Source organism: Alternaria viburni, assembly GCF_023758015.1.
Source record: "Alternaria viburni strain BMP 2772 chromosome Unknown scaffold_15, whole genome shotgun sequence".
Classification (NCBI taxonomy): Eukaryota; Fungi; Ascomycota; class Dothideomycetes; order Pleosporales; family Pleosporaceae; genus Alternaria; species Alternaria viburni.
In genome coordinates, this window is record NW_026055784.1 from 391,412 (window position 1) to 410,676 (window position 19,265).

Genomic DNA, 19,265 nt, shown 5'->3' on the forward strand with positions numbered 1-19,265 from the left:
ACACACATCGCCTTCAAAACCACAATACCGCTCATACCTAGCAGCCATCACCCATCGGCAGACCCTTAACCATCCTCTTAACACCCCTCTCCGCATACCTCAGACTCTTCTGCAGCTCATAGTTCAGCTCCACCTTCTCGCCTCGTTCCATATCCACATCGCCATCTTCATCCGTCATCACAGAATCCTCCACATCCGCTCCCAGCACCTTCTTGACATTCCTCAGCGCAACTCTCGCGCCCTTCTTGAGCTGCTTGTCCGTGTCCTCGATGTCCTGCTTCCATGTGTCTGCAATAGTATCGGGCTGCTCTTCTCGTAGTTTCGCAATCATGCCGTCAAGCCTTTGGTATTCGTTGACGAGGGCCTCGGATGCGCGTAGGACGCTGGTGACGGAGGTGTAGACTGCGTTGCCTGCGATTTGAGTGCCTGCGAAGGTTTCGGGCTTGCCCTTGGCTGGTCGGTTGGGGGTTTGCAGGGCTTCGAAGACGGTGGAGGTGAGTTCTTCGCGACGGCGCTCTTGTTCCTTCTCGCTACAGTGGCTGTTAGAGTAGCATTGCAGATGATGAGAGATCGACTCACGCTTGGAGCTTTCGCTGTGCTAGTAGTGCGTTGTACTTCTTCTGATCGGCATTTATCGTGGCGCGGAATTCCTGCATCTGTGTGTCATCTTTCTTTGGCTTCTCGAGAAGACGACTGAGTGAAAGCATTTGCTGGCTCTCAGGCGCGGGTGAGGCATGTCGGCGCGCCATGGTTGAGATGGTAGGGTTGGTATGTGAAAAGGTGAGATGATATGGCAGTTTGGTGAGGAAGGTGCCACCCGGTGTCAATATTTGAGGTAGGCGTGAAGGCGACATCACATTTTTAGTTTACAGAAAAATCCTGAAATATAGGCCGGGAGGTACTCAATCAGCCCACGGGCTTCAGGGATTTTATCTCTGGGGTGCCGGGAGGTAGTCGAGGTGTTGAAACACTTCACGAAAATTAGGCCAGGAGGTATTCAGTGATTTTGGCAGGGTCATCTCAAACCTGATATATAGGCCTGGCAGATACCACAACATTCACAAAAGACAGTTTTTTGGTGCCAGAAGCATTCTCATTTCGCCATATAGGCATAATATATAACTAAAATACACGCATTTATGGGGAATTTTTGGTGGTGAAAGCAAGAAAAATCAAGAAAAATCATGAAGAAAAAATGACTTACCTCACCGGGCAGTCTACATAAACCTTGAACTCATGGGTGAAAAGGAAATGAAAAGGAAATACCATATAATGACCAAAAACCGAAAAGAAACCTCGAAGAGAACTTGACTTGACAGTCAATTCTGTCTTCAGTTACCGAAAGACAAGTTGTGCATAGCACCATTCAAGGTGCTGTCAGCGCCAGTGTTGGGGCGACCACGTCCTCCTGAGGCGCCATAGTATCCTCCAGGAGCAGCTGAGGTGTACTGGGCATTGGCGTAGGCGTTGGTGTAGCCACCGCCAGCAGAGTACGAAGCGCCACCGTTGTACGCGTTGTGATGCTGATGACCGAAGGCGTGGCCGGTACTGGAGGTGTAGTTGCGCGAGGCAGCGTATCCAGCAGTAGTTGTAGCAGGCCCATACCCTCCACCGTATGACGAAGTGTAAGTCGAAGGTGGATAGTAGGCTCCAGCTCCATAGTTCATCGGGCTGCCGCTCGCAGTGACATTGGGGTAGTAGTTACGGTACATCTGCTGCTGCATCTGCTGACCGTGAGACCAGGGCTGCATGTTGTACGAGGGTTGGGTAGGGTAGGCCGGGATCTGGTGGGAGAACGCGTGGAAGCCGTCGTCGTAGTTACCGTAGTTGCCCTGGGTGCGAGCTTGACCTGAGCGATAGTTAGCAACCATGCACACGTGGCAAGGGGACGACGATGGACTTACCGTATTGCTGGGCCGGGCGGTGAGTGTTGGAGCCGAAGCCAGGGCCGACAGAGGAAGAAGCATTGCCGCTGTTGGATGTGATGATAGCACCAGGACCGATGGCAGAAGGCGGCGGGATCTGAGACATGCCGGCAGGGTTGACGACGGAGGCAGGGTTGACAGCCGACATCCAGATGCGCACCTTGTACTGCTTGAACAGGTCGGTGACGAGCTCGTTGAAGTTGACATACGACTCGGCGTAGTAGAAGTAGGTCAGCTTGTGGTAATCACTGAAGATGTTAGTATGATGAGAGCAACATGAACATGTTTGACTTACGCCTGGTACTCAGCATCGAGGATCTCCATAGGCAGCTTGTGGTCAGCGGCCTTCTGAGCTCCGAGACGCTTGGCCTTGGCCTCTCCACCCTCCTTCTCACGTAGCGCAGAGATCTCATGGGCCTGAGCAAGACGCTTGATCATCTTCGGCTTGAACGGTTCAGGCTCACCCGAAGCAGTCACTGGGGTACGGCTCATGGGGTTCGGGAATCCGTTAGCACGGGCGAGGGCGCCGAGCATGCCGGAGTCGTTCTGGGTGCCGGCCAGGGAGTACTGAGAGAACATGACGAGCCAGCGGAAGTGCTCCTCGTTCGCATCAACCTTGAGCTTCTTAGCCTCCTCCATGGTCAAGTCGGCATGAGTGATCTGGCCCAGGTCGCATCCACGGTCGCCTTCGGTGATGACAAGGTCGCCACGACGGATCTCGAGGCCGGTGTTGTCGTAAAGGTAGTAGATGTCGGCACGAGAGCACTTGAAGGTGACAATGTACAAGCGGCGGGTGGGGTTTCCGATTCTAGGAGGGACCGCGTAGGGGTTGCCAGCAGACATGGCCATGTTGGGCACGACAGGATCGGGGTGAGCTGCCGAGATGGCGGAGGAGTTGATAGCGCGCGAGGCCGGGCCGTAGCCAGTGAAGTAGGCAGAGGCGTCGAAGGGCTCGTCGTCCTTGTTGCCACGTGGGCTCTGGCGGGGTGAGACGTACTCTTCCTCTTCTTCCTGAGTGTTGCTCAAGGTTGAGAGCGGCATGGCTGAGTTGTAGCTACCGTAGTGGGCGAACGAATGACGGCGGCCGAGGGGGTCCATCTCAGCAGGTGAGATGTTGCCTGTGGTCCACTGGGGCTTCTGAGGGCTGTCCACGATCTCGACTTCGTGATCACGGTTGAGGACACCGACGTGCTCGCTGAAGCGACGGGTAAGGCCTGGGGCAGGACGGTTGACCGCAGGCTCAGTGTCGTCGAGCTCTTCGATGGCATACTCACCGGCGGCGTTATACGAAGTGTTGCGCAGACCGGCGGTCGTCTTGCGGCGCTGCTGCTGAAGTTGAGAGACAGGGGAGCCAGTGGAGGTAGCCCTGCTGCGGGCGCGAGCGTTCTCCATGGCGGCTTGTTTGAGCAAGGCTTGCTTCTGCTCACGCTCCCAGTAACCGGCGGGCAGGCGGACTCCGTGCTCTGAGCCGTTGGAGGACTCGATCTCGTCGGCGTCGTCTTCACGCAGCTGCGAAAGGCCGACAGCGGACTCACCAAGGAGGCTGGGCTTGGAGGGTCGGTGGCGGAGATTTGCGCTGGTGTTAGGCTGGCGCGAGAAACGGCTGACAGGACTGTGCTCGATATCGCCTTGACCTATGCTATAGGACTGGGAACGGACGGCCTTGCGGAAGGGATTGGGAGCTTGTTGGTTGAGCAAAAAGCCAATACCGTTACCGTCGTCGCCTTCAACTGTGGTGGGGGAGGGAATAGGCTTGTCGGTGGGTGCGAAAGCAGAAGTAGGGGAGGGAGCGATCTCTTTGTTGGGTCGATTCAAACCGTTGAAGCTAGGCGTGTTCCAGGGGAACGACGACGTGGACGGACGGGACTGCTGGGGCAACTCGAGTGACGGTGTTGTGGGCTGTGAGCCGGCAAACGACACCGAGGGCAGCGAGAACTTCCGGTTGGGCTGGATATCTTGGAGCCAACCAGAAGAGGGACGTCGAACACCGAGAGGGTAGGAGCCTTGCGCAGGGCGAGTAACGACTGGCACATGCTCGCGGTCGTCGTCGCTGGACGCCAAGACATCGCTGTCAGGGGTGGGACGCCGCAGTTGCAACTTCGACTTCTCGAGCGCTGAACCACCGACGGTCAAGCCGCGGTTGTAAGGGTTATTACTCATCATGGATGGTCTACCTTGAAGACGTCAGTGATCTCCTTGTCATGGATGACAAGACAGTGGCTGGACGTACCTTGAAGAGTTGCTGGAATGGGGATGAATAGGGGGGTGTCTTGATGCACACTATCTGCACACGGAAGATGTCTGTGATGCACAGGGTAGATGCTATGTTGCGTGGTCGAGGGTGTAAGAAGATGTAATGTCTAGGCAGGTGGTGTGTCTTTATGTCTCCTTCACCTCTAATCGCAAACGCGCAATATGTTAGCGCCGACGTCATCAGAAGGGGCGATAAGGAGCGGGGTATTAAGGGTGAGAGAGGTAAAGGCAGCGGTGAAGGTAGACGTGAGGGCATACGTGGGGGCAAACGGTGAAGGTGGCCAGCCAGCGTAGGTGAAGGGCGGGGCACTCTGATGGCATGCGGCCAGACCACGATGCAAACAATGGGAGCGCCGGACGTGCCCGAGAAGCGGAAGGTGGTGAGATGAGATGAGATGAGAATACATACCTGGACTGTAGATTTCGGAAGCAGATGTGTCTATCGCTAGATGCGTACTTGACGACCTGAAGACAGCGTGTATGGTGCTGATGCGGCACTTCAGGACGCTTAGGGGTGGTAGAAAGCCGTGAAGCAACCGCTCCTGCAAGCAGAATCGGATGCAGGGCGTGGTGAGGGTTGTGGGAGTGAGATGATGGGAAAGATGGTGGTGGAGGAAGAAGGAAGCAGAAAACGACGCCGGCAGCGGGGTTTTACGAGCCAGCACCGAAATGCGACAGTCAGCTGGCTTGATTACCGCTTTCAAGCGCTGGAGGAAAGACCGTTGGCGATGCTCGAGGCAGGAACGCCGTGCACGGATGGCTTTAGAGATTACTGTCGGCCAGTCGTCTTAGCAATGAACATAGGGGCCAGGAAGAGGCCACGCTGAAGAATAACAAGATGAAGACAGCAGAAAGCTTGAATTGCTCCCAATAATCCTCCTCGCAGGAACGTAGAATGAGATGATGCTGCTGTTCGAGTGACAATGCTCAGGAGAGTTGGCTTGTTGTCGCCCCGCCCACACACACCATCTGGACACCCCCGAGAACTTGATGCAAGCAGCTCTACCCGTCAGAACATCCTACAGAGACTCTTCCGAGGCGAATAGGGTGCTTCTGCATGTCCAGAGTCGTGATGCAGTGCGTGGTGTTGACGGCGCTGACCTGCTCCCGCACAACCTCAACTCCGCCAACGCCGGTACATACCCCGACATCTTCCACAACACCACTCACCCCCGAAGCGCGCGCCTGAGAACCATACGCAGGGACGCTCACACCGAAGAGAGTAGCTGCAGTAAGGAAAAGAAAGAAAGAAAGGCTGACTCTGCTTACCTAGTTAACAGAACTTTGTCTAGAGAATTACGCGACGCGGAGCTCGATGCCCAAAGCAGATCTATCGGGAGAAGGGCGGTATATCCTATCCAACATCGTCAGCCTCATGGTAATTGCATACACATGCACGACATCGCAGAGCCTCGATACGCCGCAGACCCGCCGCCGCAGCAGACGGGCGCGACGACGACGTGCGCACGACGCGGAATGCCAAAGGAGGGGATACATACCTGGTATATTCTATCCCACAATGACTCTATTCAAACAAACTGATTTGGAAGCCGATTAGCACTGGACGAGAGCCCCAAGCTCTGCGACACGAAGCTGCGCGGGCACAACCGTCGCAGATCGGCGAAGACATACCTCAAAACGTCGCAAACCAAGCGCCAAACTCTTGAACCAGTCTATCCCTAGTCTTTCTTCTCGAAGATATCGAACACGAACACGATCCGCTATGGCATCAGTCGTCGCATGGAATCACACAAGCCTAGGATCGGCAAGAAGGCACCGGGTCCTTGGAGTGTGGGGAAGCGCCACGCTGCTAAACCCAAGGCTGTCCCGCAGATCAAGGACAAATGTTCGGAGGATGGACGTGCGACTACTAGAGCAAGCACATGTCGCCCTCTGACATGGACGGCAGAACAGATGAATATAATAGGGAGGGCACCGTCCGCAGAGGCCAGACTGACAGCAGCAGAGTTTCGCCTTGGCGATCGTTCGAAACGTTGGGAGCAGACGCGGCAGACACCCTGCGTTCCGCGCGCCTTGTCAGATCAGGAGACGACTCCACCAGCCCAAGCGCGGCGAGCTTACGGCGATCTCAAAGACTTCGAAATGTGGCTGACAGGGAGGCAAGAGGAGGAAGGCGAGGCAGGATGCTCATTACAGGAGACGAGACGTAAGTCTCTGAGACAAGCAGACATGCAACGCCTTTGAGGCTTCTGCAGCTCACCGGGCTGGCCAAGGGTCAGGGGCTTGTGAAGGGTCGTTGCGCAGGAAATGCGGAGACGGCCATCCCAACTATGGCTAGCCGTGTATGCTTCAGGCGAACTCCTGCAAATTGCTGCGCTGTTGGGGGGTAGCGAAGCTCGCCGGACAGGGCCCGGTTCATCCAACCGTCGGCCTTCGTCAAACCTCTTGTAACCACCTCTCGACAACACAGCTTCATCGACTTTCATCAGTATTCATCCTTCTTCTTTAGCCCAATTCCTGATCGACGATGCGTTGGGCTGCATGGCTGGGGTTTCGTCAACGAACCCCTCATTTCTTCTGTCTGGACTCGGTTGGGCCCGTCGGAAGACATCCATCCCTTCTCTTCTAGGGCTTCATGCTTGCTGCACGCCATTCTGTTTCGCTTCAAGCGCCATCAGTCACGCTGCATCCCCGTCAGGCTATCGCACCCCGGAACAGCTTTAAGCAGCACTGCGGACACTTTCAGCCCTAGAGTGTAACAGGTCACGCGGTCTCGACGACAACCATGGCCTCAATACTAAGCTCTTTAGCTGCTTGACGCACCCGCGGCATGCCCCGCTCAGCGCGTTGATCTCTGTGGACACGTCTGGGCCTCTCCTATTCGACGCCGCCCTTGATATATGTATCGCAACCGATGGCTACACAACGAGCGTTCCTGGAGCTAACGACCAACATGTCCCGCGAAGACTCCTGAGTGGTTCGCGACATGTTCGCCATCTGCAGCCGACAGGGTATTACAGTGTGTCTTTGGCTGGTGTCGAGCACACGAGGCACGGCATGCTGTTGGACAGTCTCCTCTTTCGGCTCTGCATATTGGCTGCGCGGCATCCTGACAACCCCGCATTTTGCGCACAGCATTGGCGTTATTGAGGACAACCAAGCCCCGCGGTACCTCCAGTCAACGATGCGCCCGCACATCTGTTCGCCGCCTGAGGCCTTGTTCAAACGGTCGCTCGTTCTTCGGCCGTGGGGCTTTTGGAATATGTTTGTCGTTACAGGATGTTTGCCAGCATTGTATGCTGCTCTAAGGTACGTATGGTATTGCCACAGATCGGGCTGCCCGACTCGAAGGAACCCTGTCGCAACCGACCTTTGTGAACCTCTTTTGGGATACCGATCAAGTGCTCGGTCCGATGTGGAGGCCATCCGGCTGTCACCAAACGGCATCGTAAGTACCTTGCCCCGATGTCCTGATCCGCGTCCCGGTCAAAGTAGCATGCCCCTCGGCTTCCAATGTCCCGCATGGTTGTGGCGATGCCTGGTGCATGCTCGTATTGGACCTCCCTGATGGTATTTGCAAATTGCGTACACATGGACCATTCTCCGCGTTGTTGATGTCCCAGCCTACCACAGGAAGCCACACCAACCTCGAGAGTGGCGTTTGTATTATGTCGACTCGAATCTCGCAGGGGTATCGTTCGCAGTTGCGCGGGGTACGGCCCAGAAGCCGCCAACGAGTATGCTCGTACTGGTGTTGGGCGGACCCCCGCGGGGTTGGTCATTGTGACTGTTCGATTATGGTGTCCGCTTCCGAGAGCCGCTTTGGTTTCAAGGGATGAACTCTGTTCGTGTTGAGTCCAATGGTCGCCAACCTAATTCTGTGTGGCCTGGTTAGCCTTTCGTACCCAAGAGCAGTATTCCGGAGGTGGTGACTGCGTTGACATGATGCCTCGTCGTCGTGTGCAGGATGTGTTGCAATCATGGTTGCGGAGTATAGAGGGGCTTCCGCTCAGCTTCTTTGTTGTCCGACCAGCCCTTTGTATCCAAGAGTAGTATTTCCGGGGTGGTGCGCGCCTTGGAGTGGTCTGCCGCCTTCTTCGAGGATAGTTGTTGTTGTTGTTGCTATGACCGCGGAGTCGCGTAGGGTGGTCTCTAAACAGGCATCGCAGTATCGTCGGAATGGCAGTCGACCTTGCTATGAGGTGGTCGACGGTGTGAAGCGTCTTGATCTCTTTCGCATTCGTCGAGGTCTCTTCCGCAAGGAGGCCAAGAGGAGGGCGTGATTTCTTCGGCTTGCCGTCTGGTACCTATGGCGGGGAGGCTGCGAGCGGTCTCGTCGTGCACGTTGCCGTTCCTACACTTTTGGTCGAGCTCTCTGTGGTATGGAAGTCCATCACGGAGTTGAGTATGCGCCGCCTGGGCGGCAAGAGTCCTGTGGTTGCAAATTGAGGGAGCGATTTGCCGAAGTCGAGAAGACATCGCTGGACCCCCGAGGCGGAGGCGCAGAGTGTCGAGGCAACCCACCTTCAAAGAGCAGGACCACAACCTCCTGATGGCTTCACAGAGAGTGCATCGGGGGTTGGTGGGCTCAAGGGGGTGGGGTGATTTGGGAGGTTTTGGTCGAAGCTCGAGCAACATCACGGACAACACCAGCGCTTGCCCGAGGAAGGACCAAGGCCAACATCACAACATCATAACAACATCACAACACTATGACAAGGGGTACAAGGGAAGGCATCTTATGATCAAGAGCTTCTACATGACCTCCGCCTTTACCTTTCGTGCAGGGGAAGGAGGGTGGTGCTAGGACTCTGTCCGTGGGATGAGGCCAGACCTTGGGCAGCCAGGAAGGTAAAGCTGGACAACATCGAGGTCACCAAAAGGGTGCAGCAACCAGCACTGACCTTCACGGCGGCAAACAGGCTACTGTGAAGGTGCTGAAGAAGGTCAATGTCTCCTAGATGTCCTCCCAAACTGCCGCCTTCCCTGTGGATTCTCTTCGCGAGCTCCTGGTCTGCCTTCCCTGGCCTCCTGCCTCCGCTTTGACTCCTTCGGCGGCCCACAAACCACTTTTTGGCTAAAATTTTGAGCTCCAACGCCTCCGTGCCTCCTACACCACCACCACCACCACCCCGCCAAGCCGCGGAGCTACTCCTTCTCCTGCAGCAGTACTTGGCTGCCTCGAGTCTTCTCGATATCTTCATCGCTTCAGCCGCCGTCTCAATATCATCACCGTGCTGCAGACATGGAAATATGTGTAGACACCTTCGATCTCACAGACCCCCGCGGCGGCTACATTGAGCTTCGAGTCGACGGCGACACAATAACGATATACTTGGATGACTACGCAAATGGTGTTTATAACCCGAGGACATGGCTTTATTAGACCCTGGCAGCCACATCGTGCGATGCTACGTTGTTGCGATCAATAAACATACAACGAGCCCTTCTCGCACCACCGACATAAAGCCACCTTCTCAAAGCCTTTTCATTGGTATGGGAAGGGGTGACTTGGTACACGCCGCTTGTTGGCGCTGTCGAAGGAATGTCGAAGATCAATACGTCCATGTTACCCTCCTGCTCTCGGGCAGCGATGGGTAGCTGGACGGCCAATCTGAAAAAGTCGCCTAGACTGAGACTCTTGTCTTTGCAATACAGATACGGGTTGGACATTACTATGTAGATGAATGACAAGTGGTTGCTTCATTGAATCGTCTTTATGGAGTTGATGTGTAATATCTCCTCATGCAAGAAAAACACTGAACACTCTGGGGCCTACGCTGACGTTGGGTCACCTCCTTCGCATGTTTCTATCCCGATGTAGGCTGCAGGCCTGTTCAGGTTTTTCTTTGCCTGAGGTGATATGTGAATATGCTTGCTGAGGTTTAATGTTACTAATCCACCCTACCTTGGACAAAGTCTGCGCGCATGGATCTCGCGTTGGTAAAACAATGCGACTGCACGACGGCACAAAGAAGGTTTCTGAAAAACGTCAACATTGCGAAAGGACCGAGTCGCCAACAAAACGCGTCCGCTAGGTTTCACGATATCAGGCAAGACTATAAAGCGCGTAATCTGCAACAGCATCTCCTTGCGGGTGCTTTTCAACCCAAAAGATAGTACAATCCATGACTGACCAGCGCTGCTCGTGCGAGGACGATTTGCAAACATGGTCCAGCCGCGTCACACAACAGTTCGCACGGAGCGCAACGATGGCGATCACGTCGTCGATCCGGGGAGCGAGTATCCGCAGATCCAAACCTCCTCCACGTGCAAAACCAACGTCAAACCTCATGTCGTCAAGACAAACTTTGCATGTCGGCGACGGTCCAGAAGCCGCAGCGCATGTCATAGCATGAGCTGTTACGTAGAAGACTGCAGTAGCCCCCTCGGAGAAAAGAATTAGGGTGACGGTGCGGTCATGCGAGCGAAGGCGCCTAGGGGCGTCAGCAGTGGCTAATAGCGCTGATGAACACCCCTGTGCCGACTTGCATCATCGCTGTTGTTGCGCAGCAACCAGGAGAACAGCCGCGTAACAACGTAGAATCATATATAGTATTCCAGTAATGCACGCGCGAAAGACCGTCTTTATCGCAAACAAACACCACGCAGCAATTCCAATTTCCAGCTTCCGTCAAAGATCCGCACGTCGTGATCGGCGCTACCAACAAGGCAAGTACCGATAGTTCCGGAGGTGGAAGCGACGATTGGACCCTCATACGTCACTGCTGGTCGCCCAGGGTCCTATGACGCTGCCACAAAGACCCGCTTCCTCCCGCCAGCCGCCGACTGCTATAATTCTCCAGCCCCAGCCCAGCCCTCCTGCAGCAGATCGCCTTCATCTATCGCAGCCACTCGATTCATTCATCTCCACCGCAAACCTAACGCTTTGCTAGAAACGACGAACTTGAGTTCGTTTGCATCCACACACCACCCAACCACCACATTTTCCATATACACATCAGCAAAATGGTGTCAAGAGCTGTTTCCATGGGCCTTCGCGCCTGGCAGGTATGTCTATGGCATTGACTCATCGAAGAACCTCATTAACATCGTACAGTTGATCTGCGCCATCCTCGTCACCGCATTCATGGGCAACAACATCGCCCGCGCGTGGAACGGAACCCACTCCATCATCAACTACTCACTCTTCGTCGGTGTATGGTGGCTGTTCACATTGCTATACTTCCTGCCCACCTCCTTCATCGAGAAGTTCAGCATCCCCATCGTGGACATCGCCATGGATGGACTGAGCGTCCTCTTCGGTTTCTGCGCCGCCGTCGCGCTTCCCGCATACATTGGCGCACACAGCTGCTCGAACGCCGTAAGTTATATGTGATCTCTCCGCTAAGAGCATAATCTAACATGTATCAGGGATACACCCGCTCCAACAAGGTCCTCAACAGCTCCGCAGACACCGAGCAGAACTGCCGTCAAGCTCAGGCCACCACCGCTTTCCTCTGGTTCGGATGGGCCGCTTTCGTCGCCACACTCGCCGTCAACATCATGAACGGACGCGGCAGCGGTGCCAACCTGCGCGGCGGTATCCGCCGTGGAGGTCCCTCCATGAGCCAGGTTTAGAATACCTACAAGTCTTACTCCGACGCTTCCTGGAACACACGATCAGATGTCAGCGACGTCTGAGCCTGCTCGCATCTAGTCGCGCAGCGCAAGTTGGACCATGTATGATATGAAGGTGGATAATACATCGTGCTTGATGCCGATGCTGGTTGGATCAAGGGAAAGTTTTTTAGGATACCAGTACACGTGTACGACCGTTATGCGGCGTTTGCATTGATCTTTAGCGATTGTAATAATACTATAGTTAATGATATGGAATTACGATACCCAGCATCATCTCAATGGCCGAGATTCTTTCTTTGGGAGAGTTTGTTCATCATGACGTCATTTCCTTACTTTTGGTCCGCGATATCCATCTCAGCTTTATAGTTCCCCTGTCATCACTCTCTTGTCATACGTGTCTTACAGCCGTCCTACCCGTCAGACATGAGTAGGCTTGCCTCGATCTCCACGGTAATTTACGATGGCCTTTTGAGTGGCTACCGATGAAACTGTACCAAAATCGACAACACCGACTCAGCCAACAAACACTCAGACACTTGATACGAATCCGTCATGGGTTGTACAATTCACCAAGCCCGCCACTTCACACATCCGTCCCTTCATCTCACAAGTAAACCCTCCCGCCACACCAACGACATATCCTTTTCATCAACCGCAAACCCTCCTACACCCCTGACCCTAATCCACAACACAGTTCCCTCTCCCTCCAGTACATCACCACACCATCACCACCCCATCTCCTCACCCCTCTCTCTCTTCCCACCACCCTTCCTCTGTCCACCCTGCGCATCCCGCTTCCAAACCTGACTCTTAGCCCACACGACTGCGCTCGTAGGTTTCGCTTTACCAGCTGCCTGGACGCGCTCAAACGTCGGCGACGTCTGCATCGTTGGTTTTGCTCCTAGGCTGAGCGTTGGTGTGGTGTCTATGTCCGGTGGTACCGTATCTTCTTCTTCTGGGGGTAGGTTCGAGGAGTACCGCTTTACTGCGGAGAAAAGGATGAAGGTGGAGATGCAGAGGAAGATCGTTGTGCGATAGAAGTGTGGGAGATTGAGGATTTTGGGGAGGAGCAGGGTGAGAAAGAGGATGGAGGTGGTGTGTAGGAAGTAGGTTCTGTGTTGATGGAAGAGGGTGGAGATGGAGATGTAGATGTTGTCGTTGTCCATTTTGTGGCCTTGGGGGTTGGGATTGTTCTTTTCTACCTCGCGTGTAGATACTAGTGATGTCGCAGAGGCGTGGTTATTGCATGGGGATCAAGACGGAGATTAGCGTGTACAGTTGAGGAAAGGAGGGCCTTCCGTTGTATTCACTGACGAGATGCGGCGGTGTTTGGTTTACCAGGAGAAGCTAGAAATCGGAGGAATATGTCAAGGACAAATCAACGCTCTTGCTCGCGTTTTCGGAAGTACATCTTATGGACGGACATGGAAGATGGTAAGATCCCAAGGCATAATAATAGAACTGACGGATATCACCATGTGCCACAAATGTCAAGCTTGAGTCGGTTGACATTGCCCCATGAACGTGTTTACCTCTGCTCGCGAGAGATCGGTAGCCTATGCGCGCTCGCCGTTGATATAGAGCCGCGACGCCTCGAAGAACTTTCGTATAAATGTCTTTTGTAAGTCGGTTGAACACTTTATCACACACCACTCATCTTCAGACTTCGAATACACAACATAAAATCACAAAGTTTATAGCTCAAGCAACGTTCAAGTATATTTCTAATAAATATACATATTGAAGGAAGTATACCTCAAGAAAGAAAACGACGCCAAAACGCCGATGAACCATCAATCAGTTCAACCGCACCGCCCCACGAAGAAGAGAGCCAGTACTCTCAAGCCCACAACGCCAAATCACCAGGGTATAAAACACCCACCCACATGCACCCACCGACAAGACAAGCAAGCAAGCAAGCAATCTACTCGCTATCATCGTCGTCATCAAAGCTAGGTTCAGAAGCCTCATCCGACTCCGCCTCATCATCACTAACCACGTACTTCGCCGGCTTAGCAGCAGCCCTGCGACCAGGTCGAGCAGCAGGTGCGCGAGACTTTGGCTTAGGAGTCGGCTCATCCTCGTCCTCATCAGACAGGATGTCGTTGGCAATAGCGTCCGCATCCTCCATCTCTTCATCCTCGTCAGAGTCGATGGTGATCTGCTTCTTAGCCTTGGCAGCCGGCTTCGCAGCTTCTGCATCTTTGCCGTGTTTCTTTGCGTAAGCCTTTGCTGCAGGGCTCTGGGCAGCGGGTTTCTTCGCAACGGCCTTGGGTTTAGGTGCGGGCTTAGCGGGTGCGGCTTTGGGCTTCGCGGCGGGTTTGGTAAGTCTGCTTGCGACGGGCTTCTTGACGCCGAGATCGAAGTCGTCCTCGTCGGAGCTCATGATTGTGTCGTGGATGTTGCGAGGGGGAGGGCGTTGGGGCGAAGACTGAGGCATCAGACCTTCGTAGTTTGTGGTGTCGCCGTCGATCTCGATGGGTTCGATGGGGCTGTTCTTCTTTACGGGTGCTGCTGGGCGTGCAGTAGTGGTGGCTTTGAACATGGGAACGCCGTTCGTACCGGATCCGATGGTCTTGACCATGCTGCTAACATCGCCGAGGAGGTCGTCGTCATCATCGTCGTCGGAGTCGCTGCCCATGGTGTACTTGGGTGCCTGCTTCTTTGCGCTGCGAGCAGTGCGTGCAGCAGTGGTCTTGGAGGGCTCCTTTGCAGCCTCCTGGGCGACTGCAGCGAATACGTCCGAGTCTTCATCGTCCGAAAGCGGATCCTTCTTGATGGGTTTTGCAGCAGCTGGGCGACCCCGTTTGGTTGCAGCTGGCGCTGGTGCAGAGTCTGCGGAAGCTGATCTACCATCTTCTCCGCCTTCCGTCTGGGGCGTCTCCTCCTTCTTTTTGACCAGATGGGTGAGCAAGGTACCCTGCTTCTGCGGCGCGGTTGAGCCGAACGCGGTGCTGCTCTTGAGAGCTTCTGCCGCACTAGGCTTCTTCACTGGTTCCTGCTGCAGATAGCTAAGCAGACCCTCCTTCTTCGGCTTTGCCTTCTTCTTAACCGGGCCAAAGTCGGATCCGGAGTCGTCCGAGTCGCTTCCATCTGCCTTTCTCTTCTTCTTTCCCTTGCCCTTGCCGCCGCCGATACCGAGTTTTGCGGAAGGTCGGCGAGTGATGGCAGCGATCTTCTTCTTGCGCTTGACCTCTTCGTCCAGCTGGACATTCCATTCATCCATGAAGGCTTCAAGGTCGACAGTCCAAATGTCCTTTGGTGATAGCTTGATGAGAGTGTCGATCTCATGTTGCTTCTCGCCGATCTGCTTCAGAAGCTTCTCGACACGCTCTTGGGTCAAAGACCAGATAGCCATCTAGAAATCGTTAGTTTTGGTATTGAGGAAAGGGTAAGTAGCACTTACACCTAGCAGATAGTCGTAATCGTTGGCGGACACTTCCGTCTCAACATCTTCCGAGTCATCTTCCTGGACATCCTCGACCTCACCAGCAGCCTTAGCATCCTCGACCTTGGGGAAGGGAGTGAAGCCAAGCTTCTTGAGCTCTTGAACAAGCACAGTCTTCTTCTTCTTTGACACAATGAGCTTGCCGTCGATGATCATCTGGATAAACCTGGCCTGGTTCGTCATCTTCAAGTGCTCCTTCTCCATAACCTGGAGTTGATGCTGCTTCCGCTTCTCGTAGTATCGCAGACGGACGTGGTAGAACTCCTCAATGATATCGAGAACGCTTGCGTACTTGTGGATGCGTCCATGTGCGTCGAAAGCGACCAAGTTGCTGGTTGACTGAGGCTTGAAGAGCTTGAACATCTCTTCCAAACCCTTGGCAAGAGCTGTTGCCATGTACTTGTCTTCCATCTTGATGATGAAGTGGACGCGGTCTGGGGTGTTGTAGTCGATGTAGTCCTTGATATATGAGGGACCCTTCTCGGCCTTGATAATCTCCTCAAGCTTTTCCTTGAAGTCTTGTGTCCAGTAACGGACTGGCAGCTCAGTAATCTCAACCTCGTTATCGCCAGTTTGTCGGACAACTCCCGTGAATTGGTATCGATCGGGACCGAGCACCGTCGTTGTACCGTTAAAGCCCTTGTACCACGGGATCATTGGAAGCATGTCTTCCTTGGTGGCGCCTGGCTGCATGCGACGCTTGATGTTGTCGATAATATCCATCGGGTTGAAGTTGGGGATTTCAGAACTCCAACCAGTACCGATACCGCTCGAACCGTTGATGAGAATCGTGGGTAGGATCGGAACAAACATCTCAGGCTCGATCTTGTGGCCATCAGATTCACCGTACTTCAGTAGCGCGTCGTCGTGGCCGTGGAAGATTCGTCGTGCAAATGGCGACAGGCGAGTGTAGATGTACCTGGCGCTGGCAGCGTCGGCACCACCCTTGAGACGAGAACCGAAGTTACCACTGGGCTCCAGGTAGTTGATGTTGTTGGTACCGACAAAGTTCTGTGCGAGATTGACAATGGTTCCCTGCATGGAGGCTTCGCCGTGAGCGTAGTCGGTAGATCCAGAGACGGAACCAGCGAGCTCAACGACCTTGACATCCTTCTTGATGTTTCGCCTGAAACAGGTGTACAAGACCTTACGCTGACCAGGCTTCAAACCATCAATAACCGAGGGAATCGATCGCACGTTATCGGCCATGGAGAAAAGGATCAACTCCTTGTTCACGAAATCATCGTATGAGATGTCGGGAGTGGTAAGATCAAGATGCTGACCGGGGACGAAGTCGCGCAACCAGTCCTTACGAGCATCCGCCTTCTTCTTAGAGAAAGCAAGCTCGATGAGCTTCTCTTCTTCTTCACGCATGACCTGGAAGCGCTTCATGTGGGTATCGAGATCCTTGAAGTAGATTTGGGCATCGGGAATGTCGCTGGTACCCAATCCCTTGTAGTACTTGTGATCCCATCCCTTCTCGTGCTGGTGCTGCTCCTTCCACTCCTCGTACTCGGGCATGGAGAAGAAGCTCTTCATACCGCGCGGGTTCTTGGGGTCGCCCTTCCAAACCTTGACGATAGGCGTGATGAACTCTAAGAGGAAGCCAGGGATCTTGAGCAAACTCGGGAACTGGCACTGGAGGAAGTTGATGAGTAGACCCTTGATATGACTACCGTCGTGATCCTGATCCGTCATGATCATGAGATGACCGTAACGCAAGCTCTTCATGTCGGCGACCGTATATTCCTTTTTATGTTGAAGTCCCATAAACTTCTTGATGTTTTGGATTTCGGCGTTCTTCATGATCTGGTCGACAGTGGCGTCTCGGACGTTGAGGAGCTTACCACGAAGCGGGAAGACACCAAACAGATCCTGGTTGACTACGGCACGACCAGCCAAAGCAAGTACACTGGCTGATTCACCCTCAGTGAGGATGAGCGTGCAGAGATGTCCGTCCTTGGTTCCTGCCTTGTTGGCATCTGTGAGCTTTGCGTTGCTGATACGGTTGCGCTTGTTGCCGTCGGTCTTCTTCATCATCTGATCAGCCTTTTGCTGCGCAAAGTGCATGATATTCTGGATGACCTCGGTCTTGGCGATGGCGTTCAGGAACTTGTCACTGAGGACCGGCTTGCTACCGAACTGGCTGGCCTTGGTCGTGAGCTGCTCCTTGGTCTGCGATGTGAAGGCCGGGTTCACGATGGAACAGTTGACGAACAGGAAGAGATGGTTCTTGATCTGTGCAGGCTTCAGCTTGACAGCTGCCTTGTTCTTCTTGTTGACAATCGCCATGAGCTTGTCGATGATCTGGTCGGCGATGTGGTTAACGTGGGTACCGCCAGACGTAGTCGCAATCGAGTTGACGAAAGAGACCTGGTTGAAGGAACCATCAGACACGGCGAAACCAATGTCCCAGCGGTCAAGCTTGTCTGTGATAATGACGTCCTTCTCCTTGTCGTCCTCGCTCTTGCCCTGGTCGCGCGAGATCGACTTGGTATACATCTCCATGTACTTCGCGAATGACGAGATCTTGATGCGGTCGCCGTTCAGGTAGACCTTCATGCCCCGTAGCGTACCAGCCATGTCGTAGGTCCTGCGCTTGATGATGGCCTCGAAATCGTCGTCGATGCCAGCCATACCGAAGCGCGCATAGTCGGCCTTCCAGCTGACCTTGGTATAGTCGTCCCCCTTGATGTCGGTAATCTTGGCCTTGCCCATCTTGCTCATGTTCTCAGTCCAGGTCTGCTTGTACTTCTTCTTCTGTTTCGAATCGACCGTCTCGACTGTGAATTCGGTACTGAAAACGTTACAAAGCTTGGCTCCGTAACCGTTTCGACCACCCGTGACTTTCTGCTGGTTGTCGTCGTAGTTGGAGGAGGTGAGGAGGTGACCAAAGATCATCTCTGGTACATATATGCCGTGTTCCTAGTTAGGTCAGTAGTGTATTTGGCTGGTGCTTGAAAGCGACTGACTTTGTGAATCTCAATTGGGATTCCCTTGCCGTCGTTCTTGATGGAGATCTCGCCAGACTCGCGGTCAACCGTGACTCTGATCTCGCTCATGTTCTTGTCATTCTGCTTGTTGTCGGCCGCGTTGACGAGGATCTCGTCGAAGATCTTGTAGAGACCGGGGACGTAGGAGACGTCGCGGAACTCCATCGACTCGCTCTCTGAGTTGTACACCCACATCTTGTCCGTCTGGCGCTCTACGGAGCCGATGTATGTGTCGGGGCGCTTCATGATGTGCTCCAAATGCGTCAACTGTATCTATATTAGCCGTTGCTCTCCTATCTGGACCTGCGCACTCACCATCTGGTATTTGCTGCTGGCGCCGCCCTTCTTGGGCGCCGAGATGGGTACATCGTCGGCATCTCCGCCGAAGCTCTCGTTCGCGATGTCTGCAAGAGGCTTGCCGCTGGACTTCTTCGGGGCTGCTGCCTTCTTTGCCTTTGGTGGTGTGTCGTCTAGGAGTGACTCGTCGTCGTTGACAGGGTCCTCGGCCATGTCGATATCAGAGTTCTCATCGTCTGAGACGGCTTTCGCCTTCTTCTTGGGGGCGGCCTTCGCCTTTGGCTTTGCAGCCGCGCCGGCGGGCCGTCCTCGAGGTTTCGCAGGACCTGCTGCTTTCTTCGTTGCTGCTGCCTTGGGCTTTGCGGCGGCTTTGGTAGCCTTTGCGGGCTTCGCGGGCGGCGCGAAGTCGGAGCTCGCGCCCTCGTCGAATACGGAGTCGTCCATTATAGAGTCGTCCGCCATAGCTGTGATCGTGTCCCGCAGGACGAAAGGACGAAATTAAAGACGATAAGCGCTCTATCTCGTGTAGAGTAAGCGATAAAGGCGATAAGAAGCAGCGAGTGTAGACGAAAGGAAGGCGTGGTGGTGAGAAAGCAAAAAGTGGAGGCGTGTTTTGTTCGAGGAGGGTCTGTGTTTACGCGTTGGCGTTGCCAAAGCGAGACGCTGCAGGGGACACACGCTAGCTGTCACGCTAGTGCGGGGCTTCCATCATCCTCATTGGGTGAGGACCGATGACAGTGAGCGCGTCAAACGTCTCAAATTGCGGGGAGTGGTGACTGAGGGAAACAGTGGTGAGGTGATCGG

General features: G+C 54.2%; 5 protein-coding genes across 5 annotated transcripts; 1 reads left to right on the plus strand and 4 right to left on the minus strand.

Moving 5' to 3' along the window:
- Nucleotides 1-37: 37 nt before the first annotated feature.
- Nucleotides 38-749, minus strand: J4E79_007149 (uncharacterized protein; the record flags this gene model as incomplete). Its single annotated transcript, XM_049356016.1, has 2 exons — nucleotides 38-530; nucleotides 580-749. The coding sequence occupies 2 exons, from the start codon at nucleotides 747-749 to the stop codon at nucleotides 38-40; spliced, it is 663 nt and encodes a 220-aa protein (XP_049209470.1).
- Nucleotides 750-1,331: 582 nt separating this feature from the next.
- J4E79_007150 (uncharacterized protein) lies at nucleotides 1,332-4,085 on the minus strand (the record flags this gene model as incomplete). Its single annotated transcript, XM_049356017.1, has 3 exons — nucleotides 1,332-1,849; nucleotides 1,905-2,173; nucleotides 2,221-4,085. 3 exons carry the CDS (start codon nucleotides 4,083-4,085, stop codon nucleotides 1,332-1,334), a joined length of 2,652 nt encoding a protein of 883 aa, XP_049209471.1.
- A 7,023-nt stretch (nucleotides 4,086-11,108) lies between these two features.
- J4E79_007151 (uncharacterized protein) lies at nucleotides 11,109-11,720 on the plus strand (the record flags this gene model as incomplete). Its single annotated transcript, XM_049356018.1, has 3 exons — nucleotides 11,109-11,150; nucleotides 11,200-11,463; nucleotides 11,514-11,720. 3 exons carry the CDS (start codon nucleotides 11,109-11,111, stop codon nucleotides 11,718-11,720), a joined length of 513 nt encoding a protein of 170 aa, XP_049209472.1.
- Nucleotides 11,721-12,448: 728 nt separating this feature from the next.
- On the minus strand, nucleotides 12,449-12,889 carry J4E79_007152 (uncharacterized protein; the record flags this gene model as incomplete). The annotated part of the gene is made up of 2 exons (XM_049356019.1): nucleotides 12,449-12,604; nucleotides 12,665-12,889. The coding sequence occupies 2 exons, from the start codon at nucleotides 12,887-12,889 to the stop codon at nucleotides 12,449-12,451; spliced, it is 381 nt and encodes a 126-aa protein (XP_049209473.1).
- A 758-nt stretch (nucleotides 12,890-13,647) lies between these two features.
- Nucleotides 13,648-18,923, minus strand: TOP2 (DNA topoisomerase 2; the record flags this gene model as incomplete). Its single annotated transcript, XM_049356020.1, has 4 exons — nucleotides 13,648-15,081; nucleotides 15,130-18,096; nucleotides 18,144-18,431; nucleotides 18,480-18,923. 4 exons carry the CDS (start codon nucleotides 18,921-18,923, stop codon nucleotides 13,648-13,650), a joined length of 5,133 nt encoding a protein of 1,710 aa, XP_049209474.1.
- Between the last annotated feature and the right edge of the window lie 342 nt (nucleotides 18,924-19,265).